The 27840-nt window shown below is 29.0% G+C and overlaps 3 protein-coding genes across 3 annotated transcripts; 2 read left to right on the forward strand and 1 right to left on the reverse strand.

The window, feature by feature from the left end:
- Positions 1 to 270: 270 nt before the first annotated feature.
- On the forward strand, positions 271 to 12630 carry LOC130440466 (putative leucine-rich repeat-containing protein DDB_G0290503). The gene is made up of 8 exons (XM_056773633.1): positions 271 to 1028; positions 1232 to 2390; positions 3434 to 3830; positions 4249 to 4513; positions 5191 to 5393; positions 6541 to 6677; positions 6803 to 6921; positions 7811 to 12630. The coding sequence occupies exons 1-8, from the start codon at positions 535 to 537 to the stop codon at positions 8025 to 8027; spliced, it is 2991 nt and encodes a 996-aa protein (XP_056629611.1). The 5' UTR covers positions 271 to 534; the 3' UTR covers positions 8028 to 12630.
- Positions 12631 to 12735: 105 nt separating this feature from the next.
- On the reverse strand, positions 12736 to 19045 carry LOC130440467 (phosphoribosyl pyrophosphate synthase-associated protein 2). Its single transcript, XM_056773635.1, has 5 exons — positions 18364 to 19045; positions 17614 to 17902; positions 17128 to 17403; positions 16597 to 16743; positions 12736 to 14617 (listed from the first exon to the last, which is right to left on the reverse strand). The coding sequence occupies exons 1-5, from the start codon at positions 18558 to 18560 to the stop codon at positions 14459 to 14461; spliced, it is 1068 nt and encodes a 355-aa protein (XP_056629613.1). The 5' UTR covers positions 18561 to 19045; the 3' UTR covers positions 12736 to 14458.
- Positions 19023 to 27818, forward strand: LOC130440465 (DNA-directed RNA polymerase, mitochondrial). The gene is made up of 14 exons (XM_056773632.1): positions 19023 to 19289; positions 19346 to 19441; positions 19659 to 20112; positions 20234 to 20981; positions 21687 to 22476; positions 22826 to 23001; positions 23579 to 23779; positions 23984 to 24198; positions 24388 to 24736; positions 24839 to 25010; positions 25503 to 25713; positions 26537 to 26708; positions 27504 to 27595; positions 27652 to 27818. Exons 1-14 carry the CDS (start codon positions 19169 to 19171, stop codon positions 27779 to 27781), a joined length of 3927 nt encoding a protein of 1308 aa, XP_056629610.1. The 5' UTR covers positions 19023 to 19168; the 3' UTR covers positions 27782 to 27818.
- Positions 27819 to 27840: the final 22 nt, after the last annotated feature.

Below are 27840 nucleotides of genomic sequence, written 5' to 3' on the forward strand. Positions count from 1 at the left end.
AATTATACTAATTAATCTACGGTTTTTGTTACTCAATTTTGTTTGAGAATTGTCTGTATACATAATAATTTGTCACTTAAAACTTTTAACTCATGTTTTTGTTGATAAATCGTCTTGATGAAAACCGAAATATGTTTAACCCGTTTTAAAAACTAATTTTCAATCAGGAAATATATTATATAATAGATATTGGATACAGTAAGGACTTATCGTCAAAAATATATACTATTGTACAAAATTGCATAGATAACCTTTATACGCAAAGTTGTCAGTTCGACAAATGACAACAGACAGGACAACGTAAACACAGTTTCTTCTTGCTTATTAATGGATGGAAATAGGAATTTTCAAATTTACAGGAATAAAATAATTTTGAAACACTTTTGAAAGAACAATTATTAACTTTAAACAATCATTTCTAGTCCATTATTGCATGGGTGAATATAGTGTAAATGTTTATTTTAGATATATAAATAGATTGTTGACACCGAAGCTAATTTAATAGATTATAATGATGGGATAAAATATTTCCAGATGGATACTACCATTACAATTTCAAGTAAACACGTGAAAAATAAATCTGATTTCCTACATTTAACTTACAATGCTGGAAATAACGAAGATGCTATTATATCTGTTGATTCCTCAAATTTCGGTCAAAGTGGTACTGTAACTTGGGATAAAAAATGTTCTACTATATCTAATATAGAAAAAGTTACAAATTGGATGAAGCATAGTGATAAAGAATGTGTTGAAGAAGAATTGGTTGAATTTACCAAAAGCAATGAAGATGAAACAAAGAGTTTAATCCTTTTTAGGTGTGATTTCAACAAATCTACCAAGATATCCAATTACTATCCCAACAACTCTTTTAATAAAACATCTTTAATAAGTTACTTCAAGGATGAAAATGGTACCTCGCAAAATTCAACAAAAGTATCAACAATTATGGAAAATAATATTAGAGTATCAGAACAGAAATTATCTGCATATGATGATCAGTCGAAAAAAACAGAAATGCCTTCAAGGTAAATTGTTTAGTGATAAAAAAATTATGTAATATTATAATTCAGCTTATATTGGTAAGACTTTTCATCATTTAATTCAATTGGTTTTTGGATTAAACAAATTTTTTTGTCAAAATAATTGATGTTTTTATTGGGTCATTTCATCTATGTTGTTATATTAATATATATACAAAATTTTATATAAACATGATTTCTCATTTCAGCAAAATCTCACAGTCAGACAGGTCTTTCACCAGTGAAAATAAATCAGACAATACAGATGAAGTACCTTTAAGTCCAGAGACTCGCAAGAAGGAACTTTGTCACTATTTACAGTTGATGAATCCATCTGATAAAAAAGAAATATTAATTCTTCAAAATCGTAGGTCATCACGAGTAAGAAATTTAGCAGAACAAAAACAATTTCAAGAAAAATTGAAGGAAATAAACAATGATAATGAAAAAGACAAAACTGAATCAATAGAAAAATCTGTAACTCTAAAATCTTTTAAAGAACTTAATGTACATATAAATAAACTCGAAGATGAAGAGAAATTGGATAAAACTTTTAAACACTTTGTGTTTCCTTTTCCTCCAGAACATTTATCAGAAGTTGTGAATGATTTTGACACTGTAATGTACAAATTAATTCCAAAGCTGAAAAGATTTTGTAGTTATAAGAATATTCCATATTTAACAAAAAATAATACACAAGTCAGATCTTTGCGTAGTCATAATACTATTACCAAGAAATCTACAGAGAAGAAGCAGATTTCTAAGAAAAATAGAACAAGAAAATCCAAATCAGTACCACCATCTTCAATAAAATCTAGACAAAATTCTCCTGTATCAACAAGATCTACAAGATATGTTTCTCCCTCTAAATCTATAAGTTCGCAATGTGAAATAATTTCAGTAGGAGATAACCATGATGATGACAATGTTGATGTTGATCAAATAATGGATGATATGATAGATTTTGAAAAACTGAGTGATGAACATAAGAAATGTTTAATAGAAAGTAGAATTTTATCTACAAAACCATTTCAGCCAAGTTATAACAGTAAAACCATTGGCCTTAATGTGATAAGTCCATTGTATGGATTCAGTAAAACAGATACTAATGAAATTAGTAAAATATGTGAAAAGTATAAAAAGTCCATTTCTTCGGGATTTGTAAATAATATATGCAAAGAACTTAAAGACAGTACTGTAAATGTGACAAATATACAAAAGAATAACGACAATGAAGATAAAAACAATAAATTGGAAACTTCTCAAGTATCAGGTGGTAATACCTATGTAATTCTTAATATTCATACACCTAACTCGTCAGAAGACATAACGCAAACATCGGAACATTCCAGCAACTCATCCTTTCAGGTAAAAGTACATATTTATATATATTTATATATATTTATACTAGTACAATTAGTCACATAAGTAAATATTCATTATTTCCTAGTACATGTTTTTATTTTATCAATTAAAGCATGAATGGAAACAGACATACTTGTAACTTATATCTCTATAACAGTATATTTTGTATTAACACTATACCAACTACTCTGGTGTACAGTTTGATAACTAAGTTATCATCTTTAGAAACAGTTTATCTTTGGACTTTGAAGATTATAACATGGTTATTAAAATGCATATCAAACAGTGGAATTGTGGTAATGAATAATATGTGTACTATGAATATAACCAACAATTTCAATAAGTTTATTTTGTTTCTAAAGTAGAAGGCTGCCTCAATTTTTTGTATGTGTCTATTATCAAAATGAAATAGGAATCTGATGACATTAAATTATTATTTTATCAACGCCTTCCATTTTAGACTCGTTTTTATGTCACATATTATTGCTTCATCCTTTTCCAGTACAACCTGTTTTCCTATTTATTTTCTTGCAATTTAGATGGACTATTTCAGTAGCCTTATCTCCTGTTGTCCACTTCTCTTCCACAGCAAATAATATTTATGACCATAAATTTAAAAATAATGTATGGTTTTACAATCTAACCATCATCTTTCAAATTACAGTTAGTGGTACCTGAAATTTATAGTTTTTGGTAGAATCAGAAAATTTTCCTGGTATACCAAGCCAGCAGACTTGTCTTCAGCTAGATCATCTGATCATTTGGATCAAGAATGAGCAAATCTTTTTATCTACTCTTAACATGTATTCTTTCTTATAATTCGTGATTGTTCCACTCATTAAATACCTCTTTATTACATTTTCAGTGATAGTTTGAACTTATAGAGTTTTCAACAACTTCTTAAGAAATATGGTTAATTGATCAATTGCAATATGTATCTTTCTAATGTATACTCACTCATTATTTAATTATAGTTTAGTGAAATTCTAATTAATAATTATTGATTATTGTTTAAATGAATCTAATTAAATGAAAAATATTTTTAGGATCATGATTATGCTAGTTGTCCTAGTAAGAACAGTGAAAGTCATGATAATGATGATTTGGAGATTAACACTCTCACAGGCAACCACTTAGAAGTCAATACAAAAACAATTTCCCAAAATAGTAAATTTGAAATACTGCCATACAAAAAGTCCGATGGAACAAAATCACTGCATAAGAGTTTGCAATGTAATTCTAGGAAGAGAAATAAATTAGTAAATTCTACAATGCCCCACGAATGGGATATAGGCACATCTCTCAAGCCAACTCTCAAAAGACAATCTCATTATATTAAAATTAGTCGAGAAAACGGCTGCATTTTAAAAGCATTTTATATTGGTTATAATTTAATTATATGTCAAGAGTTTTTGGTATCATTCTGGATGCAGACACCTCTAGGTAAGAGAAGCATTTGAAAAATAAATTCAAATATGCGAATTTCTTGAAAGATGAAAAACTTTCTTCCTTATCAATAATTTTCCATATCCACAATTTACTGTTCCCAATGACTGACTTGCATTTTGATAACCAAGTTATCAAAATCAGAAACTGAAGGTAAATATTTTACCTACTATGAATATCACTAATGTTTCTAGAAAGTCCATCTTAATTTAAGATGTTCCCTAAAGTACAAACATGTATTCATTGTTAAAGTTGAATTAAAATAATATAGTGGCATATCCAATCATTAAATGCAAATAAATTCCCTTACATCAACTATTTTGTTAATAATATCATGGAATCTATTCACTGTCATGCAGGCATTTTTTTGACTCATAGTAAAGAAACACTGCTATTTATATTTTTTTATTTTAAGGCAATGTACTTGGATCACAAAATATGTGGATTCCAAGAGGTCAGACTCAAAGAATGGTTTTAAATAACCGATGTCTCCAAAAAGACTCAATGGAAAAGGTAATATGCTTAGAAACAAGTGTAGTTTATATTGAATTATGGATGAAAGAGCATAAATCTGAAATGAGACAAGGTCCTGTAGCAGATGTGTTTGTTACTGTTTACTTTTGGAAACAACGTCAAAATGGATTAGATAAGAAAGTTTTACAGCTGGAAAACATTAATGGGTAAGTGCAGAAAAAAAACCTATTAACAATTTCATCAGTGATGCTTATAAAAATCGTTTGATAACGTTTGAAATTAAAGTATTAGAGGTAAATCAATAAACTCACATCTATAAGTTAGTTGATATAGTGGTGGATCCTTTTTTCTTATTAATGTATATTTTGCTATAATATTATAGTATAGACATAGTATAATACAAGTATATTTTTACATAAATTAAGAACTGGATATATTCTTTCTCTAATACTCTTTCGAATTATATAGAGTCCATTAGATAAATTAGACCTCCTATGCTAGCGAAAGATACTTTGTGACTTAATTTTCATGTTGTGAGCAACTATTTACTTTACTAACTTGAAAATTGAACATCATTTGGAGAATTTCAATTTTGTTTCATCATTTAAATATAAAAAAATGAATTGACTTACTAATAAATTAATTCACATATACATGTATAAAAGTTGTTTCTTATTGTTTTTTATGTTTTATCCTTTGTATTAAGGGACTTTCTAGCTTTAATGGTCAAGTAAAGTGTAAATTACACAACACTAGTGTGAAATATTTTCATAATTCATCATTTTATTAAAACATAGCAACTATCCATAAAATTAACCATCAAATTAAAATTGATTATATAAGATATATTTCTCTAGATGTAACAATGATTTCAAATTTTTAGGTTTGCAGATGACGTTCAATACTGTGTGATGAGGCGCTTACCTAAAATTATTGTTAGCTGGCATTCAACTTGCGACGAAAGTGTTTCACCGAGGAAAACATTCATTCATGCATATCAGTTGGCGTCTGACTACCAAACAGTTTCGAATATTTTTGATATAGAACCTGTTTCTCATTACGTTTCATCTTTACATAATATTGATGGTAACTTCACAGTTTTCTCTTTTAAATACCAAAATTCAGTGCTACATTACTCCAGAAAGTGGTATTTATAACAATAATAATAAATCGTCTTTATTGATCTGATATGTGAACACAATACAATTTACAAAGTATGCAATATACACACATCATGCAAATAGAGAGGCGATATTTAACATATACGTTATTCTTCCACCTAACCACTTTCAGCTGTTTAACTATGCAAAAGAACTTTATACAGTCTCAATTACAAACTTATTAGATATTTACAAAAACCCAAAAAAGATAAAATTGGTTACATATATGCTTACTAAACAAAATTGCTCTGTACTTAGATTTAAAAGAATTTATACCATACAATTTAAGGTTCACGTGGATAGTATTATAACCTTTGAAAAAGTTCATAAAATGAAGGTTCGTAACATTCGACATTTTTAACCAATTTAATTCATTAATTTTGGCCGAAATGTGGTCATACTTTCTTCGTTTAAAAATAAATTTACAACACACGTTTTGTATATATTGCACGCTATTTTTCAATGCCAAGTCAAGACAAGGATAGTAAACAACGTTACAGTAGGTAAAAATAGACAATACTAAAGATTCTTAAAGCTTTTTCCTCATCTTAAAATTTAGAATAGACCTTTTCATATACAAGAGTTTCATCTTAGCATAGATTTTCTGCAAAAGTATCTATAAATGTTCTTCAAAACTCAAGTCCACATCTAGAATTAGTCTTAAGTTCTTAGCAAATTGTTTTATTACCAATGTCTCACTGTGTTTACTATTGGAGGATATATTGAGTGTACTTGAGCTGCAAATAGACACTGAGATTTAAAATATAATTTACTTTATACAGTATTTTGTATCCTGTTACTAGAAGTGGATGAAATAATGCTTTGACAATAAGGATTTTCAAAATAAGTAGGTATTATCAATTGTCTCATGCTATGCACATTAGTGTACGAAGTATTTTGGGTGGATTTAATATTACGTTTAAATATGATTTTTTGGTGGATCACAGTTTCAATACCATAAAACTAAATGGGCTTCAATATGGTTTTGTAAGGTAGAAGTTTGAAGAATTGAAATTTCTTTTGTTCTTGCTGTTACAGTGTTTTAATAATTCATAAACTTTGTGTTTTTATAGATTTTGATGATCTTATTATGGGATGTGGAGAAAATAAAATTACTTTGTGGAATATTGAATTTGGACATATTATCGCTACTATTGAGTTAAACGAAATTAAAACACCATTATCTACATTATGGGTGAAATGCGATAGGGTAAGATATGTTTATATCTAAAAAAATAAAAGGTGCATTCAATTATTATATAATATTTATTGTAAACAATTGCTGTTTCAGTTTTATTAGCTATAGCTCTAAGATTAAATTTTAAGATTTTTTAGGGATTTCTATTTGCTCTTCAACAGTGTGTGGATAGAGAATTGAGGCTAATAGCAATAAACGGTATCAATCACTCATGGAAAAAATTGGCAAGCTATTTTCCTCCAGAAGGATTTGACAGGTATGTTTTACATTTATTAGAACCACATTCTGTCTGTAATGTGTCTTCAGGCTAACCAGTGATGGTTGACCATAGTCTTTTTATTAAAACTATTTTGGAATAAATCATTTATTAAACAAGTAGTTAAACTTGGTTCCAACAATCCGACGACTATACTCGACGAATGCTAGACCATTAGAGACATCGTATCTTTTTACAGACTGTTCTGAAAACACTGTTTACACCACGACTACACCAACACTTACAATTACACTGTCTGACGCGCGTTTCAATAACTTTGTTACTTTAGTGTTAGTGTAAACAGTGTATTCATTATGAATATCACAAACGGTTCCAAAAATTCCAACTTAGTTGTTTACAGACCGATTTTAAATACTAAAATCCTATTGTATAAACGGCTATAAATAATTATATGTATGCTCATTAGAATACAGTATATAAAATAAAGTACATAATTTGATACGTTAATGGAACTTCAAGGGTCTAAGGAACCCTTGGAGACAATTAATATGACGTGGGTTCCTATTAGAATCGTGTACCATAAATTTTAATGAATACAATAATAAATTGAAGTTAGGTAAACTTATGATTCTTTCAAAATAAGGAACTCTTTCTATCGCCCAACCATATGATTAACAGATCCTAATGATTCCCATCAGGAGGTGAGTTAACTTAAACACAAGAGGATGTATCCCTGTCGGGGTTACTTTCGTGTAATGTTTTTATAATTAAATAATTTTGAATATGAAATTATTATGTCAAAACAGCGGCAACCTTTTATATTGGTTTGGCACTTTAAATTAACAATAAATAAAGATCCAAAGTTCTATTTGAACTTTTAAAGAATCAGAGTACTTTTTATAAAATGTAAAAATAATTCAATTTTCAGATTGAAAGGGGTGTGCATTGAGAATGGATTGCTATTATCATTTTACGACCAAGGCATTTTATGTTGGAACGCCGAAACAGGAGAGCCTATTGAAGAAATTAATACAGAACATGACCTCATCCTTTCCGGTGTCCATATAATCCGATTAGAAGATGATCAAGTTATCGTTAAACACGTTTTAGCACATCTTCTATCATTATCGATTGAAGAATCATGAAATTAAACAGTTTCAACAATCGTTCAATATAAGTTAGAACTGCTTTAAAATATGAACAATTGGAATCAAACTGTTACTAAAAGTATTACCGATTCTAGATTATTTTGTTAATTGTGGAGAACGTCATTTAAGGAAGCAAAGATATAATTTTTAGGTGTTTTATACAGGGCGATCGCAAATTGTGTATTTCTAACTATAGATTCTATCTTGCATCTTTCATTTGTTCAATTTGAGAGTGTTTTAATTATAGGTCTGATTTCTTTCAGAAGTTAAGGAAACACAATTTATTATTACACTGTATATTAATATTTTTAACTTTTAATAAATCGATCAAAGGGAATATTTGCAATATTAAATTATTTGATATTTTTAAAAAAGGGTCGAGGTTTAGTATATTACTATATTATTATATCCATAATATTATTTCAAACAATTTAAAACTTGTAAATCAGTACTCCACCCATAAACCTTAACAGTACATATATCTAATAAGATTTAGAATAAAATTCTAAGCTCGTTCTTGAAATAAAATATGTCTATTATGTTTAAAGTTAAGTTTAAAGTTCATAGTAGGAAAAGCGTAGTTGTAAGTTCATCATTTCAGTTGGAAATAACATAAATCATATTTTCCATTAGAAACTTACATTTTCATTCATCAAACGTTTTTCCACATTTGCACATGGAGTTAAAGTCTGCTATCTAGGAATAAGTACTGAAACATTTTTTTTATATTAGATATATCAGTTTGTTACAATGTAAATTTTGTTATAGAAATGAAAACGAAAAATTACCTATCACAAATTACATTTTTGACTATTGTATCAAACAAATACGATATCAATGATCGTATCTACATTTTTTTGAATTAATGATTCTTATTGCCCGATTGAACCTCCTGTTTTGTTTAATTGAATAGCACTTGAACCATGGAGACTACCTTTCGTGTTATTTCTGATGCTAATCTGAAATAACATATAATTGTGATGTGGTTTTAAATTTTCTATTTCATAACAGCAGAATAGTGATTCATATTTTGAAAATAGATTAAAATAAGTATGAAATAGCTTACATAACGTCGGTGAGCTACTAATACCATCTATCTACAAATTTCGAACTTGATAGGAGACACAAAAAACTTATTTGAATATTTATTTCTTACTTATAAGCAGATTTTTTTTATTTAACGCTTTCAATTGAAATATGGAATAGATGGAATTTATATTCAGTTAAGAAATACTTAAAAATACATAATTGCATGCACTTAGGAGATATTTCTCTTTCGATGAATGTCACATAGATGGTATTGTTGCACAATAAACATTTTTCTGTTCAATATTGTGTTCTCTGCCACGACAAGGAAACAAAACAAAATTTGGTAGTTGATAGATTTTTGAACATTGTATAATTTCATAGAATATTTTTTTAATACATTTTCAAATACAAAGCAACAGAACATTGAACAACTTCATAAACATTATAAACAAATTTAAAAGCTAAAGTGGAAAACATGGGAAAAAGAAACTATCCACTCTGAAAGCATATTAATGCGGGATAGTATCGTAAAAAGCATGACAATCAGATTGAGACTTGGATAATCAAAGATGGTAAAATTATGGCAGCAAAGTTTCGTTTTAAAATAAAGATTAAGGTAAGGTGCAACTTTCACTGCCTGCAAGTCCATTGTGAGCAGAATAAGTACTTTATTCTGTGCTTTTTGTTTGTCTCTAGCTTTTTCGTTTCTTGCTTGATCCTTGTTCAAAATGTGTTTTTTCCAAACCCTTTCTACTACATTTTGGTCGCAACATAGATCACATAAATCTTTTTTGGAGCGAAATAGCGAAAGGTTCTCTTGACGAAACATTTTTTCGAAAATTTTTTTCTGCATGAAATAGGCAATCCTTTTTCCGTACAATAGTTCTTGTAAATTTCATAAAGATTTGATAATGATTTTATTTCCTCATCCAAAAAAAGCTTTGTGGAGTCCCTGTGTACATAGTGTGAAGGTACTTTTACCAACTGATCAAAAAATTCTTTTAAAGGAATATCACAAAATAAAGATTTTCGGACACTATAGCTATTTTCTCTGTGTAACTGGTTCAATTTTTCCTTTCCGGTAAGCATTGCTAGCACTGAATTCTTAACCCAACTCTGGACTATGAAAGGTTTCGGAGCCAGTGTATTCAGAAACATCTCTCTGCATACAGTCCAGGTGTTCTCATCATCATCTAGAGTATATACGAAGGTTTTGTTTCTTGTATCATCTGAAAATTTGCTGCAGAATCTGACCTTTGATGTTTCACATTTTTTTGACGCACAACGTGGTTCAAGTTTTCTGGCTCTTCTCATTGTATCATGTTTCACTTTTCCTTCTCTTGAGCGAGATTAACCTAAATACGCATGTCTTGTCATTCTCATCTTCTTTATTCTATTTTTTTCCACTTTTCTGGATTACCATTCTTGCATCTTTTTCGGCCTTTGTTCATATTTCCATATTCCTTTTCGGTCTCAGTAACGTACTCACTTTCAGAAGAAGAATCAGTTTCATGAATGTCAGTTTCGGAAATATAATCTGCATCAGTTTCTTTAGATGTACTGGCTTAACATTTGTTTTGAACAGCAAAATTATCGATGCTTGATAATACTATGTTGTGTTGTGTAACGTTTTCTTCTTTGTTAATCATATTATCGTATTCATTAGAAAGTGAAGTGATGCAATGACTCACATTGTCACAGTCAGCGTTTGTAGCATTAACATTATGGCACTCATTTGAAAATGAAGTGAAGGAACGACTAATATCACAGTCTTTCGTAGTCTCATTTGACTCTTTATTACTATTGATTACTATTGACATTAAGTCTATCACAGTTGGGAAAATCAAATTCCTGTGTATGATTGAGGTAAAAAATTATAGACACAGATTCTATATCCAGTGAGTCTAAATATATCAACTGATGTTGATGAACAACTACTCTAGCTTCTGGTTCATTCACCATTTCAGTTTCAATAACGGTGTTGTCGACTTCGAGTTTTTTTTTTCATTGCTATGTACTTTTGCGGCTAATTCTAATAGTTTCTCATTATTTAAAATTCTACAATCAAAAAAACCTTGTTATTTCTTAGTTATGTACTATTTTTTTTAAATCTAATAACATCTAACTTCAAGTAAGAAAACAGAAGTTACTCGAACTGTTTGAAAGAAACATCACCTATCTGAACGACAATTAATTTAAGTGCTTTTCGTAGTGATTACATTAGATAGTATCTCAAAAACTTCACAAAAAGCAGACTATAATGTTACTGTTAGTAGCTATTGTGCATATTTTAACCTCTAGGCCAATAACCAATTAAGTCCAAAAAGTCATTTTGTTGGTACTTACCTTAGCAGAAACAGTCACATCAAACTCTACTCTACACAGTAACTGCCATTACGGTTTCAAATAGGAGATATTGCCATGTGCAGTATAAAAGCAGTTTGAAATAGGAGGTATTAGAATACAAAGATTATGTATATTTCTGAATTTTTTAACATTTCGGCGCTATTTCTATTCGATCCGCAAGAAAATTTTACAGGTTATGGTACATTAGTCTCATTTTCGCTTAAAATGCAGATAGGAGGTATTAGTAGCTCACCGACACTAAGATAAGTATAATACTGTAAATATTTACAAACTAATTTATATGAAATTGTATTTACTGCGGTTTTATCAATATGTTTTACGTATCTCTTAACATACGACGGATGTTCGTACAGTAAGTTTGATTTTGAAATACTATAGAAAGAACTACTACAGATCCAATCAAACCTCTTACACTAAATTTCGATATAGCTTCCCTGTTTTATCAAGCACTTGTCATATAATGACGTGTTCTTTTTACCACTATTTTTGACCGTCTAAGAAACATTTCAGGTCGCTTGGAGCGAGGGGCTGATATGGAGAATGGTCAATTGAAGACCTTATTTGAACTCACCATTGCATCGTTCATCACCTTTTCTCCTTATACTTATACATAGTTGTTGAAGTATTTCTAATAACTTGGTCATTTGAAACAAGCGCTACGATATCCAACAAACAGCGAGTCCAATTTATTGTTATGTTTTTCTGCTGCTGAACTGCGATCACAGAGAGAATAAGAGACGAACTTACTTTACGAATGTACCTCGTATATTAAGCAACTGCAACTACAACGTCTTCTAGTCTATGATTATTATTTAAGTCTCAAATCTAAAGCTTCCTATTAATTTACTTTTGTAATGGCTAATATTTAGATATATTTTATCTATACTAGTGGTCTATATTTTTGTATATATCAAAATTCAAAGAATTAAATTTATTAGTTACTAAGTTTTATGCATTTGATATGTATGTTATTGTATGGCTATAAATTTGTTCAATACAATGTTTCAAGATTAGCAAACGTTGCTAATAAAAAATGTACAAATAGATTTTCATCTATAAAATTAACTTCATTTGTTTGTTTTGAATATTTAATTAACACTTAACCCTTGAATATTCAATTTGTTTACCAATAATTTTTTTAATTCATTTGCATTTCATTATAAGAATTATAATAACGACTCAATAAAATAAAAAGAAAATAAAAGATCTGGAATTAAGATTACTGACCCACGGATCTTTTTAAGTACAATATACTTCCAATAGTTCACTATATTAGTGATAACCCTTTATCATAAACCAGGATTTGCAAGTCCGTGGATTTATGGACGGCTCCTATTCAGTATGACTATCGCCAACGGTTGCAGAAATTCCAACTTAGTTAAGTATGGAGTATGTAACTAAAAAGGATATATTCAAAATAAAATAATTTTTGGTTATAACAATGTTTGACAGTTACAACATGTGACACAATTGAAGAAATCGTATTTAAGGTCTTAGTTAAAGTAATCTGTTTGTATTTAGTCAGTTAAAAAGCTGACCTGTTTTAAACTTTCTTTGTACATGATCTAATTTTCAAATATTTCACGCCTAATTTACATTCCAGAAATTTTGCAAGTTACTTAATCACTACATGCAAACATTGTAAGAGTTGAAACTCAATGGTTTGAAAATGAAACTCAGTGCTCAGAGGAATCTTATTTAATCTTGGACAAATATAAATGTATGGTATAGAATGTTAATTTATTTATATCCTATTGTTATTGTTTATAATACAGTCATAATATTTTAAATGTACATATCATCTAGTACAATAAGTACGTTTGGTACTGTTGCTGGTGAAGTACTGCGTAAAACAATATACAAACATGATAAATATAATTTTGGTATTAAAGCACAATTATGTTCAAAATATAATATTCATCCAGTTTTTAATGAATGTTCTTCGATTTTAGGTCTATTTTAATAAATATTTTTTATAGAGAATATTTTTGTTTTATAATTGCAATAAAATAGATCAAATAAATAAAAAAACAGTCATAGGAAAAAATACACATACATGAGTATAAAAATTTAAAAATTCTTGAAATAGATTAAAATACAAAGACGAGAATTCTTAGTAATTGTTCATATACATAAAAATGGAAAATTCTATAATTGATAAAAATACCTAAGCAATTTCAACTGTGTTATAATTTTACTTTTGCTTGTGTGTATTAAGAATATTTACAATTAAAGACAAAATATCTAATGATTGATGTAGATTGTATTTTGATATTCATTTAATCAATTGATTTAGATACCAAGGTTATTAATGTCAAAAAATAGTTTGATACAAAAGTTAGATCATCTAAAATCAAGAACATTAATTCAAGAAAATACACTATTCAACAGTCAAACTAAAAAGTGAATATCTAAAATAACTATGATAGTATCAGTTATTGTGGTCAACAAATAGACAGAAGCAGTTATTGAATAAATATAAAGAAATATAGCCCTGATTCTAGTAAAAAACACTCTAGAAATTAAACTAGTAGATTTACTAAGTTGTTAATTTGTCTAAGTGTGCTAAATAATGATAAAATATAATTGGAAATATAAACTTCAAGTTTTTATGAATTTTACAATAAATTTTTAATATTTCTCCTTAAAACTTTAGGAAGATAAAATTAATTATATTTTTAATCTTACATGTATTGCTTCAATAATATGAAATTTTAATAAATTTGGGCGGATAACCTAATGTTTAAATTTCCAAAATTTTAAATGTACAAAAACCATAAAAATATCGATTAAAATAAAGTAAAAACATTGTAAAAAGTGCGGTCATCAGAATAGCCACTTAAACCCTTTAATTGTGAAAATCAAATTTATCAATTTGTTTTCAATAAAATATTTTGCAAAAACAAACTTCAACTTTTGCTAATTTATGACCATTTGCAATAGTGCCTGATTTTGTACAGGACACGTGATAAAAATTAAAGACTATACGTATTAAATCTAAAACTTAATTTATGTTTCACAATTTAAGAAACTTAGTCTTCAAGAGTGACGTTTTTGAATAAATATGACATGGATTCTTTATTGTGAATTCGTCTAATAGCTTCTGATAATAAAATTGAAATATCCACTGTTTTTATCTTGTGGCACTGCATTTTTTGAAGTTCATGTGGTATGGTATTGGTGACCACCACCTATAAAAATTAAATAAAAATATTCAAATGGAATAAAAAATTCAATACATTGAAAATATTCGAATTTGAAGTGATTTGCAGGATATTCAGCAGTGAGGTTACTGAAATGATAGTGTTTTCTTGGGGACTTTGATGCATGTTTATGTATTAAATAAATAATTGCTGTTATGAATATTTTGCAATATAAAATTTATTATAACATATTTTAAGTAGTTGGTTCTTCTGGTAACTGTAACAATTGGTACCAAACTGAAAGCACAAGAATACAGAGAATTATTTGTCACCTTTTTAGTAAAAGGTGGGCCGTTTGCCCAAGCTGAAAAGGAATCGTTAGGGGATTACTACAATCCAAGTGAATATGCTGTGGATCGTCATGGCATACAAATACCTGGATGAGATACTCTCTAATTTCCTGATTAGGTCCCTTGTTTTGAATCCCCTTGGTCGTTTTCTCTTACAGAAAGGTGCGCCTAGACTTGAGGGGTATTTGGGAGGATGAATATCGAAATTATATATCTAACGTAACAATTATATTGCAATGATAGAAGAATACATAAATAACAAATGAGCCTAGCTAATTAAAAATAATAAAAACAGAGACAAACAAAAAAATTCATATATAAACCCAAAATCTACAAAGTTATGTTCATCTGGGTCACGTCAAATTTTTGAAATTTTTCTTTAGGTAGAAAATACGTCCCAGAATAATGTATAACAACATGAATTAAATTTCTAGTTTAGCAACTTTGACCTAAGTCAGCACAGATAGTAATTATTTGCCTAATAATTAGAAATTCTTTATATTTTAAAACTTATTTGATTAATCTGCTCAACATTTGAAAAACCAGACAATTATATATGAACACTACCTAAAACTTCCCACTTTTATACATTTAATTTTTAGTTCCTTCTCTGAATTATTTACTTAATGAATTACAAAAAAATATATAAATATACAGATTAAGATATGGAAATATAGCTCTGTACCAAGAATAATCTTAAAATAAAATTTTGTGCGTTCGCTCGTGAGAATGCCACAACTTGCCTTAAAATTTAAGCTCGCCAATTGACAGAAATCGTCAAAAAAAATATGGAAAAAATTGAATTTCGAATTACATGAAATGTATCCAACCTTTTGGGATTGCGGAGCGCCTCCACTGGAGGTAGTTAAACTAACTCTCTAGGGGTTGTTGAGCGACTCCACTTACAGTAGCTGACCGACTCCTTTTTTGGGAGTTGTCCATTTTATAGATCTTGATTTCTTTACTAATTGGGTTACCATATAACAAATACCAAACTATTTGTGAAATTGCGGATTGAAATGTTCACTAAATGTGAAAGTATTTTATGGTTATAGTGCTTTCTAAAATCAAATTTTAAATATTTAAATTATAATTCCTTTTTTTTTCAATTAATCTTTTATAGGTACGTGTTAATACATACATACACATAATCATCGTTGTTCAGTGTTTTCCACACAGTTATGAAAGTTTTTTGTGCCCTCCCTCTTCCAAACAAAATGGAACTGCGCAACACTCCAGCAAATTCAATATTTTGTACAATCACAGTTTTATGTTGACAGGAAATTATTTATATTAACTCTATTTTTACTTCTGTAATAACAAATGTTGGCATCTGTACTCTAAGACCTCACCACTAGTGCCATCAACTGGTGAGCATTGAAACAGTAGCACTCATTCTTGCTCCATTACAAGGGTTGAAGGATGAGATATTTTTGTAACCAGTATTGTAACTCTGAATTCTACATGCTCAATACTTTGATAAATTTTTAATAACATTAAACCTCAAACAACTTAAACTTCAAAATAAGGAAAAATGTACTTTAATTTTTAAGTTGCTTCATTTTATGATTAAAGAGTACTAAATATATTTTACTTTCAATAATTCTAAATATAAAATTTTTATATTAAATTAGTTTATAGGTTTAGACTGTAAGCGGGTGAAGATTTATCACTTACTTCATCTATAGGTGAATCATCAATTAAACGAGGAGCATCAGATGAAAGTAATCCATGTGTAGCCATAACGTAAATTTTATAAGCTCCACGTTCTTTTAGGACTTCAGCAGCTGCGACGAAAGACTGGACATCATCTATTAAATCATCCTAAAAAGAACATTTTCATTAATACTCCCTCGTATTAATTAAATACTAGGTCTTCAATATTTGAGTTTTTTCATTATTTTTTACTAAGATATCCTCTTTTTTATTTTATTATCACTCGTACCAATTTATTGATTATGATTAATTGACAAATAAAATTACAAATTTAGCTTTAAGGCTGTGAATTATAGGGAAGTTATGAACAAAAATAAATTTGATAATTTCTTCAATACATATTTTTAAATAATCATTTTTTGATTATTTTTACCAATCAAAATGTATGGATTACAAAAATGTTTTTTAATTGAAGCACAATTGTGAGAGATCAAACACTTCTATATAAATAGGTATTTGAATGAAAAATTATGATTTTTTCAATAAACTTACCACCATGATAGCAATGCGTCCACCCACATCTCCAACTACATTAATTGGAGGTTTTTCCTTAGCAATATGTACAGGTACACCAACACCTGCATCCATGGTACGTGATCTAGGTAAGGTTGGAGGGGAATATCTTCCATCTATCTCATCTGAATCAGACTGTTTTTGTTCTCCATGAATAACTGCAATACCAAGTCGAAGACGTTCTGCATATGAAGTAGCTTTGTTTGTTGCTGCAGGATTTCTTGCAACTATTACTGAATTACGATAATCTGGAATCTTCATGTTTAAATATTTGTTAATGCCACTTTGAATTAATCTGTAAGTACAATTCAAGCATTTAATCATAATATTTCCAATTTTATGAAATTAAAACTGAAGTTCTGGAATGAATAAAGAAAATAAATCCAAATTAAGTTTCAGATATATTTTCAAACATAAATTTGCACAAGTCACCTTTTTATTATATAATTATATTATCATACTTACACTTTCTTGAATATATTGAAGGAGGAAAGGACTCGCTCTTAAATTGTCAACAGGGCAATCAAAAAATCCTTGTATTTCTTTTTGGTGCAGGTCCATTGTTATGATATGTGTTAATCCTGAATTGCACATCATTTGTGCTAATAGTTTTGTGACAATGCTGCCTCGTTTGCGCATTTTGCATTGCTTGCTATAAGGCAGATAAGGTATAACACCAACAATGGATTTCGCTGATGAAGTTTTACAAGCATAAGCCATTATCAATAGTTCCATAATATTATTGTTAACATCCCTAAAATAATATTGATATAAACAAATTTATCAAAATGAATGGATGAATTCTCACGTTATATAAGGTATATTGTAAGTACAGGCACTTGAAAGTTTAGGTAATTGGACAAGAAAATATTGTTATTATTCATGTTTTTATTGCTAATGATGAAATAGAAATCAATGTGTTATTAATATTTCTTTCAACAATAAATAATTATTGTTTAGTATATATAATTTTTTTGTAAAAATTGACAGGGTAATCAATAAGTCAAATATATGACAATTTGTGTTTGAATAAACTACACAGAAAAATACCTCATTGAAATATTAGATTTTGAAATAAAAAAAAGGTCCACATATTTTCAGTTATAGATTCAATTTTCTTTTTTTGTTGTTGATATCAAATAACGAGGAAAACTAATAAACTAGCGTAGTTCATTCTCTATACAATGACTAACTTTGTATGGTTCATGGTCTTACTTTGCACCAGTTTGGATAATGTAGACTTCCTTCCCTCTAATAGAATCGTTAATTTGGACCATCGATTCGCGATTTGATTTATGGTAAACAGCACATCCGCTTGATTTTACTCCTAGTCTCTTGTGAATTAAATTTGCTAATTCTGGATGAGAGTTTCCTGATAAGAGTACAATATCAGAAGTCTTAGGTGCATCCATGATCCCAAAAAACCGACGAATTTATTCAACTATTCTAAAAGTGTATCTTGAAAATATTAATACCTCAAACACATAAATAAAATGTTGAAGATAGGATAAGTAAGTTATATATTTTTATTATTTTTCACAATCACAAACAATAATCACATTTTTGCTAGTTCTAATCTGACATTATTTTTATCAATTTTTATATTGTTCAATAAGTTTGTTCCCTAATCAACCACATTTTTGCTCGCTTAAGAAACGTTCGTTAACAACACTTCACTGACAATTAGTATATTAGTAACCTTTTAGATAAAAAATAGATGCCTACTTGAATACCTCTTTATACTTTTACATAAAAATAATAATTTTTCAATGCAATTACTTATCATATATTTATATGAACTATTAAATTTTGCTTGTACATATTTTGGCAGCGATGAGAATTTTACAAAATCCACTCAAAAGCGCCAAACTGGTGTCGCTGCTGATAAAGTGTATTTGACACCTATTATGTGATAACCATCACTTTGTTTTGGTTAGGCGTGCAGAATGAATTAGGTTAAAAATACTTTTAAAGATTTCAAATTTATCCAAATATCTTTAAGATAAAAAACATTAAAAATATGCATAGATTAATCAAAGGTCCAGGATCGAATTTTTATAAATATTCTCGAGAATCATTCAGCACACTTAATAATAACGGAAAAAGTTGCCTCTTATGTAAAATAAATAATATTTGTAGAGGTGAGGCACGTGCTAAATATATCTTTATTTATTACTAAAGAAACACTCATTTTCAGGCTCATTTATTTATAATTCGACTGTAGCTCATCCAAGTTTAAAGTATAAGAAACCCAGAAAAAGATGTAAAAAGGAATATGCCGAATTGTTAGTTGGTAAGTAAATTAATCTCTTTTGAATAAAAGCATTTGCAATTGTATTTACCCATTCATTAAAATTTGCGTTGATATATTATTGAATAAAATTATGTAGAAAATGAAAATATATAGAATATTGATAAAAATTGAATTCAATAATACTTCTGTGTAATAAGTTTTTTAAATGTGCATATACTTCACAGAGTAATTGTTGAACATAGTATTATTATTTCAGTTTCAGAAAATTCGTTATGTCAACGCAGAGCGAATATAAAAAAACTCACTTTTAGCGATTTGGAATTACTAGCTAGTACAAATTTGAATTTGAGTGAACTATATAAACTTAAAGAAATTTCTGAGAATTCTGTGGTAACTACAGTAAATGAGTATACTTACAATAATTTAAATGTCATTGAAAATTTTCCATCATCTAATATAAGCTCTTCAGATATCACTTCAAGTTCCAATAAAATTGAAAAAACAGTTGTTTTGGAAGTACCCAAAGAAATCATTTTTAATACTCCTACTTATATGAATATTTTAAGAGATAAACTAAGAAATGAATCAGGAATTGAACATAATACTGAGCTAAATAATTCCAAAGTATCATTCTTTTTACCTACTAATGAATTGATAACTGAAGTTAATGGAGTTGAACCCAGTGAAGAGCACGAGGCAGATCTTGACAGGTATTCCAATTTATTTTGCTTTCAATTATCACATGCAAAAACCTATAAATTGCTTTCATAATGAAATAAAATATTACTATATTATAACGCCAATGTTTAATCAACACTTTTTTTGTTTTAGTATCAAAGTGGTAAATACATTTCAGCCAGAAGTAATAGATGAGCAAATATCAGAAGTTGATGAAATTAAAGATCCACCAGACAAACCCATTGTAAAGGCTAGTATAGACCGTAAACGTAGAAAAGAAATTATAACAAAAACAATTGCTGCATATATAGAAGTATGTTCCAGTTTAAAAAACCCTCAAAGAGGATTGAATGCTTTACAGTTTCATAGATTTCAAGCTAAAAGAATGGGGCGGAAGCAATATGTTCCAATACAAAGTAAAAATGTTTATAATGTCCTTCTGAAAGGATTTGCTGATAAGGGTGATTTACCAAAAGTTCGAGAAGTACTGGCTATCATGCAAGAAGATCATATTGACAGAAATATTCAAACTTATGTAGCAATATTTGAATGTTTAGGAAGAGACAATGTCAACAATTATTTGGAGGAGATAAAAAAGTTTGCAGAAGAAGCTCAAACCCAAGGAATTACATTTGATATGATAATGAATAAAGGAGTTTTTTTAAATAAAGAAAGGGAACTTGTTTTGAATGCAATCCGTTGCTTTTCACCAAACTATGAACCTCAATATCAGGAACCTCAAGTAACCTATAATAACCACTTAGTAAATGGGTTAAATCATTCCGATCAACAAAAACCATTTGTGTTAACCAGTGATTCTAGCAAGGGGTTGTTTACAGAGGCTTCACTTATGGAATGTGTAGAAAAACAAATTGAAATGGAAAAAGATGGATATGTAACAGTAAGTTTTACATATTCACTTTTTTGGATCTTTTCTACTTTAAAACCCTTCTACTGCTTAAAATTAATTGTACAATGAAAATAAACTTAATTAGAGCATAAGTATAAAGTGGAAATTGAATAGAGTATTTGATAGACCATTCTGCCTGTCTTTATTTAGAAAAATGTTCTGGTAATCTGCTTATTAACTTTGAATTATGAAGGAAAAATTATACTTTGCTGGGGTTTTGGAAGCCAGGGAAGCATGAAAGAAATGAAAAATAAATGTAGGCAAATACTCTTAATAAGCCATAACTAATATTTTATTTAGTTATATATTCAAAATATCTTTCACCTTCTATTTGGCAACATCTGGAATTGATGGGTTATTTGAGAAATTGTTATAATTCCAAGTGGGTTAATGTAAAAATTCCATAAAAGTAGAGCCTGATGGCTCTCATCTTATTTTTCATAAAAATTCAGATTATTTTCAAAATGTGCTTATTATTTGACTAATTAAACAACCGTATGATTTCAAACATACTACATATGAGCTATAGGAATATAACAATAATTTTCATTTTAATTGAAATTTGTTGTTTTGACTTTCTACTTTTGGGTTGATTGACTTTTACTTCCCTGGCTTGAAAATAACTCTCATCCATCCCTGAGGGACATCTAATTTTTTATTGATTAATTATTGATATGACATTTTCCAATATTTCAGATTAACAGTATTGAAAAAAAAGGACCAGTAACAGAAGAAATACAGAGAAATCGTAATTCTCTAGAAGAACATTATAAAATGTGGGAAAATGAAGCATTAAAAGCGTTCAATAGAGATTTAGCTACTTTAACTGCACAAAGAAGTGCCATAAACATGGAACCATATATAAGATCTATTCCAGCGAAGGATTGTATAGCAATAATTGTTGAAGAAGCTAAAAAGATGGCTCAAGGATCAGAAACATACAGTCCTACAGTTAATATGTTGTATAAAGAATTGGGTAGTAAAGTATATGCTCGTTATAAGATCCTTTCTAAACAAAAAAAGGGAGTATTAGATAAAGTGACTGATATCCACAAAACTTATTGCAATCATTATTCTAAAACACATAAACCTTTAAATGTGTTGCCTGTTGAAGAAGTAACTGTAAATTCTAGGCAAACATGGCAATGGATTGATCACAGTTTGAAAAGACAAGGTGCAACACTTGAAACAAACCATCAAGAATGGGTACCTACAATTTTAACTTTCATAGGAAAATTTTTGTATCATATTGTTATGTATGACCTCAAAGTTGATGTAAACGTTCTAAAGAACTCTAAACATAAAAATTATTTACCAGCATTTTATACTATATTTAGAGCTCAAGGTAGGATTATCAAAGAAGAAGTGAAACCTCACCCTATTCTGTGTAAGCTTTATCGACAGTCCCATCCTGAAACTTTGACGTTTCCAACTAATGAAGTGCCAATGGTTTGTCCACCAATTCCATGGATCTCGACAGAGATTGGTGAGTGAAAGTTCATTTTATACATTTCCCAGTAGAATATTATATCAATCAAATTAAATCAAGTCATGATTAAAGGAAAAATGTTTATACAGTTTGAGATAACAATCCATACATTTGAAAATGGTTTGAGGATTTATACTAAAACTATTTTTAGTCCCCATGAACTTTAGGAATAATATTAAATTTTAATTTAGTATTTATATCCTATAACTATTGGGAATTATTGAAATTGAATAATAATTTTCTCTGAAATGTTGATAATAATTATTTTAACAGCTTTCTAAATACTTGTAATTTTTTTACTATCATGTCAAAATTTTAGATACATTAATTTTATGTTTTATTGTAGGAGGGTACCTGATATCTCCTTGCGATGTTATTAGATTACCTACACAGGCTACTAGTCAGAGAGATAAACTTAAAGAAGTTGGAGAACAGCAACTATATCCTAGTTTAGATGCTCTGAATCAACTGGCTTCTGTACCCTGGAAAGTTAACCAAAAAGTTTTAGATGTGATATTAGAGGTATGATTTATGAATTACAGATATTTTCAACAAATGAGCATTGCTACAGTTGACATATTATTGTGTATTTAACTCAGATACTTCTTCTACCCTATAGCTAAAAGTAAACAACATAAAATTTCATATTCACACTCGCATAAATGTAATATTTCTATGTTTTCAGATATATTTACCATCTTCTCATCTTTCTGTTATGAGATGTTATTGTTTTGTTCGTATTTTATCCTTTTGTTAGAACTATAGTATTGTATTCTTCTTGGTCTTTCTCTTATATTTTTTCCTATTACTTAATGTATACATTTTCCTAACCTAACCATTTCCATGCCTTTTCGCACTTTATTTTGTTCCCTTGGCTTTTTTATTGTCAGGAATTTTCTACATATCCATATTCAAATTTTTTTGCCTAATATTATTTAGTTTATATTTCTTCCAGTATCTATATATTCGCTCCATTTCTATTTTTCAGTTTGCTTACTTTCTCTTATCAAGCCTTGGTTCCTTTATTTGTATTATCTTTTAATATTATTATTTCTTATAGAACATTGAATATATAAATTGAATGATTTAAATCTTTTAGGTATTTAATAATGGAGGATCATCGACTTTAGATGTCCCTGAACCCTCTTGGTCACTTACACCACCACCATTTCCCAGTGCAGATACTGACAAATCTGAAAGATATCAGCTATTCAGACAAAGAATGCAATATAGAAGAAAGAAGGCTGAAATGTATTCATTGTGGTGTGATTGTTTATATCGTCTCTCTTTGGCCAATCATGTGAGTTTCAAATACTCTTAAATAGTATACATAAAGTTTGAGTGATATTTCAATCAATGTTAATGGAGAAGCCAAGAATCTGTATGAGATATTTTTAACACACGTCACATAAATGTTAGAAGCAAAAAGGAAAAGATGAATTGGAAATTGAAGCTGAATTTTTTATTTTTAAAATATTCAATTTCCTGTTTATTTTATTTTCAGTTCCGCGATACCATCTTTTGGCTACCTCATAACATGGATTTCAGAGGTAGAGTCTATCCAGTTCCACCACATTTGAATCATTTAGGTTCCGACTTGGCTAGGTCTATGCTTGTTTTTGCTGAACCACGGCCACTTGGACCTCATGGTTTGGATTGGTTGAAGATTCACCTTATAAATTTAACTGGGTTAAAGAAAAATGAGTCAGTAAATGAAAGGTATAGAGAGTACAGAATCTTTTAGCAACTAAATTTCTAAATGTTTCAATTTCAATAATTTCTAAGAAGATACTGAGTGTTTAATGAGACAGAAAACAATAATTGAATAATATTTTTTATTATAGTTTTGTATATCTAGATTTCTCATTACTTTTAAGCATAGTTTGAGATTAATAAAAACATTTGTAGGTTGAGATATGCCAATGAAATAATTGATAAAATATTGGATTCTGCCGAAAAACCATTAACTGGTAACAGATGGTGGGCTGAATCGGATGAACCTTGGCAAACACTTGCTTGTTGTATGGAAATTGCCAAAGTCTTACGATCTCCTGACCCAGAGCAATTCTTGAGCCATTTTCCAATTCATCAAGACGGAAGCTGTAATGGTTTGCAGCATTATGCAGCTTTGGGACGAGATAGCGGTGGTGCTTTTAGTGTCAATTTAACTCCATCTGAGAAACCACAAGATGTATATAGTGCAGTTGTGACTTTAGTAGAGCAGCAAAGGGCTAAAGATGCAGCAAATGGAATTGAGGTAAGACTATATTTTATTTATTAACAATTTCATATATGATGCAATCTCGCTTGATGTCAATTCAAAGTAATTTTGTTATTTATATAAAATAATATGTTTCAGATTGCTAAAGTTCTAGAAGGTTTTATCAAAAGGAAAGTGATAAAACAAACTATTATGACGACAGTATATGGTGTAACTCGATTTGGAGCTAGATTGCAAATTGCTCGACAACTTAAAGATATTGATGAATTCCCGAAGGAGTCTGTTTGGGCAGCATCTTCGTATCTTACTAGTTAGTAGGAATGCTTAGATTTTAATATCTTTCAAGGTTTAAAGTATACAGATGAACATAATATTTTCAGTGACTTCAGAAACATCTTTTTCTCTTTTAGCCTGTATATGCTAAATTCTAACACATCCAATCTATTCTATCCATTCATCTGTCTGTTCATTGTTAGTAAACTTTCTTTGAAGGTTTCTCTCTAATTTCAAATTTTATGTCGTTTTCATCTATTGTTATCTTCCAAAATCTCATTTCTGCTCCTTTCTCCTCTTTTTGTGACTGGCTTTTTTGCATTTTTTCTATTGTAATATCAAATTTTTTTTATTAACAACGAGTTTTATATTAATACGATTAATAATACCAAACATGTTTTTTTTACTATCCATCTTTAACACAGTTTTTATAAAATTATCTTCCTTTTTTATTAATACTTACTCAGTAACTAGAACAAATAATCTGCTCATATTATTGTATAATATTTTAATAGTACACGGTTTTTAGGTAGAACTTTTGAATCGCTGCGAACAATGTTCACATCAACAAGAGAAATTCAAGACTGGTTCACGGAATGTGCAAGGTTAATATCATCTGTTGGATCTCAGCATGTGGAATGGATAACGCCTTTAGGTTTACCGATTGTTCAACCATACTTTAAGTATAGAAAAGCACCATCAGGACCCACTTATGAATCTTACATCATGGATAAATATGAGTAAGTTAGTAATTTAAACTATAGCTACTAAATTGGTGATTCATTGAACATGGCCGCAGACTATATGTGTCTTATAACAAAAATTCTCTAATAGAAGTCGGACTAAAAATATTAGTAAATTAATGGTTTCCTTACAATCTATCATTTGATCTCATTTAATATCTCTTCAATTTTTCCAATGCTTTTCTAGTGTTCATAAACACGTTATATCTAATGTGATTGGTTTTCATCATAGATTCCTGTATTAAAAATGAATTGAAATCATTTGCACATGTTTGACTTTGCATCATGAGTGTAATATTTATATAAGACTATGTAATCAATCCAGCACCCCACATTTATGTCAGAAAATGTTTCTAAAGTGGATTCATGTGTGGTAACAATAAAAAATGTTTAGTTTCAATACCAATGGTATTTGCTATAGGAATTTATATTATAAATCAATTCACTTACCTTATGAATCTCTTACAATAGATACCTCTGATTGACAATGTATTTAGCAGCAACTTTAATTAAAAATAAATTTTTCCATAACTTTGGCATTTTTTTCATTTTCTTTTGTAACTATAGATATTGATTTGATTTTTGCACATTCCTATATGAATAAGACCAATAAGAGAGAATGGAATTAATACAAGTAATATTTCTTAAAAGTACCTTGTCCATTTATAATATTGCTAGCCAACTTCAGACTCACAAGATGGAGTTTCTTCAAAAATATCCCTCACAACTTAGGCACTTTTATATTTAGATTGCTCTGATAGTAGTTAAAAGGATTATATACTTTCGAAATGAATTTTACTCAAAAATAATTTATTTGTAGAAAACCAAATGTGATGAAACAAAAAAACGCATTCCCACCAAATTTTATTCATTCATTGGACTCTAGTCATATGATGTTAACATCTCTTAACTGTGAAAGAGCTGGCATCACATTTGTTTCCGTTCACGACTGTTATTGGACTCATCCATCTACTGTACACATCATGAACAAGGTGAGTTATCATGGTTAAATATTCAATATGTATCTGGCGAGATAGAACGAATATTTACATTAAAATTGAGATACATTCATAAATTTTATAGACAAGTCTGGAAGCCCAAGCTTGAAATAAAGCCTACACATAAGTACAAGTTCACCTATCTGTAGGGTCTACAATTAACATAGCTTTACTTATACACTAGTTAGTAGGAACGCTAAGTTAAATGTATATAAGTAGTTCGTTAAAGTCAAACGTAGAACAAATATTTCTTTAGTTACCCCCGTTTGAGGAATTTGCCTGTACTTATAGTTTCTCCATTGGTTACTTCCCATTCTTCTACTCCATAAGTATAAAGTTATTATCTCTTCTCCAATTGTGTATGAAGCGTATTCCGCTATTCGATTTTTATATTTTTTAAAATGTTCTGTATCAATCTATTGACTATTTTTCATGTTTTTTAAAATAAAAAGAGATCCGCGTATCTCAGATAGTTATTATACTTTCTACAGTCAATTTTAGTGAAATACTTTTTAAGAATATAATCTTTTATTTTATGTCCTTGAAAGCCTTATCATAAATCAAGTAAGCTTCCAGAGTTTTAAGGTAGGTGAAATTGTTAGTTCGAATGTCTTAAAATAATTATGATTTACACTATTAAATCAACTACAGTTCAGTTTTCTTTTTCAAATTTGTCTAAGCAAGTCATACGAGTGTTTTTTTTCCTTCTATTTTTTTGCACTGCTTTATGGCGGAAGCTGTGATTTTTGAGGGTTAACAATAATGATAAAAATCTGTTTCATATTTCAGATATGTAGGGAACAATTTGTCGCTTTACATTCTGAACCCATATTAGAAGATCTATCCAAATTTTTATGGAACAAATTTAGCTATGATCAAAGGTAATGATTATGAAATATATTTTTGGCTATTATTTCATGTAAAATAAAATTTCTAGCGAATTTAGTGGAGACGGATCCGTAGGAGACTTGACGAAAATGAAGTTGAATCGTATTTTACGACATCTCCCAAAAAGAGGCGATTTTGACATAAACCAAGTATTGAAATCCATTTACTTCTTTAGTTGATCTAATTTTTTTTATGAAATAAAAATACGACCTTCAACATTTGCTTTATTTCATCCTAT

The sequence above is a fragment of the Diorhabda sublineata genome, chromosome 2, assembly GCF_026230105.1.
Source record: "Diorhabda sublineata isolate icDioSubl1.1 chromosome 2, icDioSubl1.1, whole genome shotgun sequence".
Classification (NCBI taxonomy): domain Eukaryota; kingdom Metazoa; phylum Arthropoda; class Insecta; order Coleoptera; family Chrysomelidae; genus Diorhabda; species Diorhabda sublineata.

Coding starts and splice junctions, on each gene's coding strand:
- LOC130440467 (XM_056773635.1), bottom strand. CDS start 18,560: ATGGATGCACCTAAGACTTCTGATATTGTACTCTTATCAGGAAACTCT. Junction 17,903..18,363: donor ATTATCCAAACTGGTGCAAA/GTAAGACCATGA, acceptor ATATTATTTTAG/GGATGTTAACAATAATATTA. Junction 14,618..16,596: donor ATGATTCACCTATAGATGAA/GTAAGTGATAAA, acceptor TAATTTTTATAG/GTGGTGGTCACCAATACCAT.
- LOC130440466 (XM_056773633.1), top strand. CDS start 535: ATGGATACTACCATTACAATTTCAAGTAAACACGTGAAAAATAAATCT. Junction 5,394..6,540: donor ATCTTTACATAATATTGATG/GTAACTTCACAG, acceptor GTGTTTTTATAG/ATTTTGATGATCTTATTATG. Junction 6,922..7,810: donor CCTCCAGAAGGATTTGACAG/GTATGTTTTACA, acceptor TTCAATTTTCAG/ATTGAAAGGGGTGTGCATTG.
- LOC130440465 (XM_056773632.1), top strand. CDS start 19,169: ATGCATAGATTAATCAAAGGTCCAGGATCGAATTTTTATAAATATTCT. Junction 23,780..23,983: donor GTCTCTCTTTGGCCAATCAT/GTGAGTTTCAAA, acceptor TTTTATTTTCAG/TTCCGCGATACCATCTTTTG. Junction 27,596..27,651: donor AAATTTAGCTATGATCAAAG/GTAATGATTATG, acceptor TAAAATTTCTAG/CGAATTTAGTGGAGACGGAT.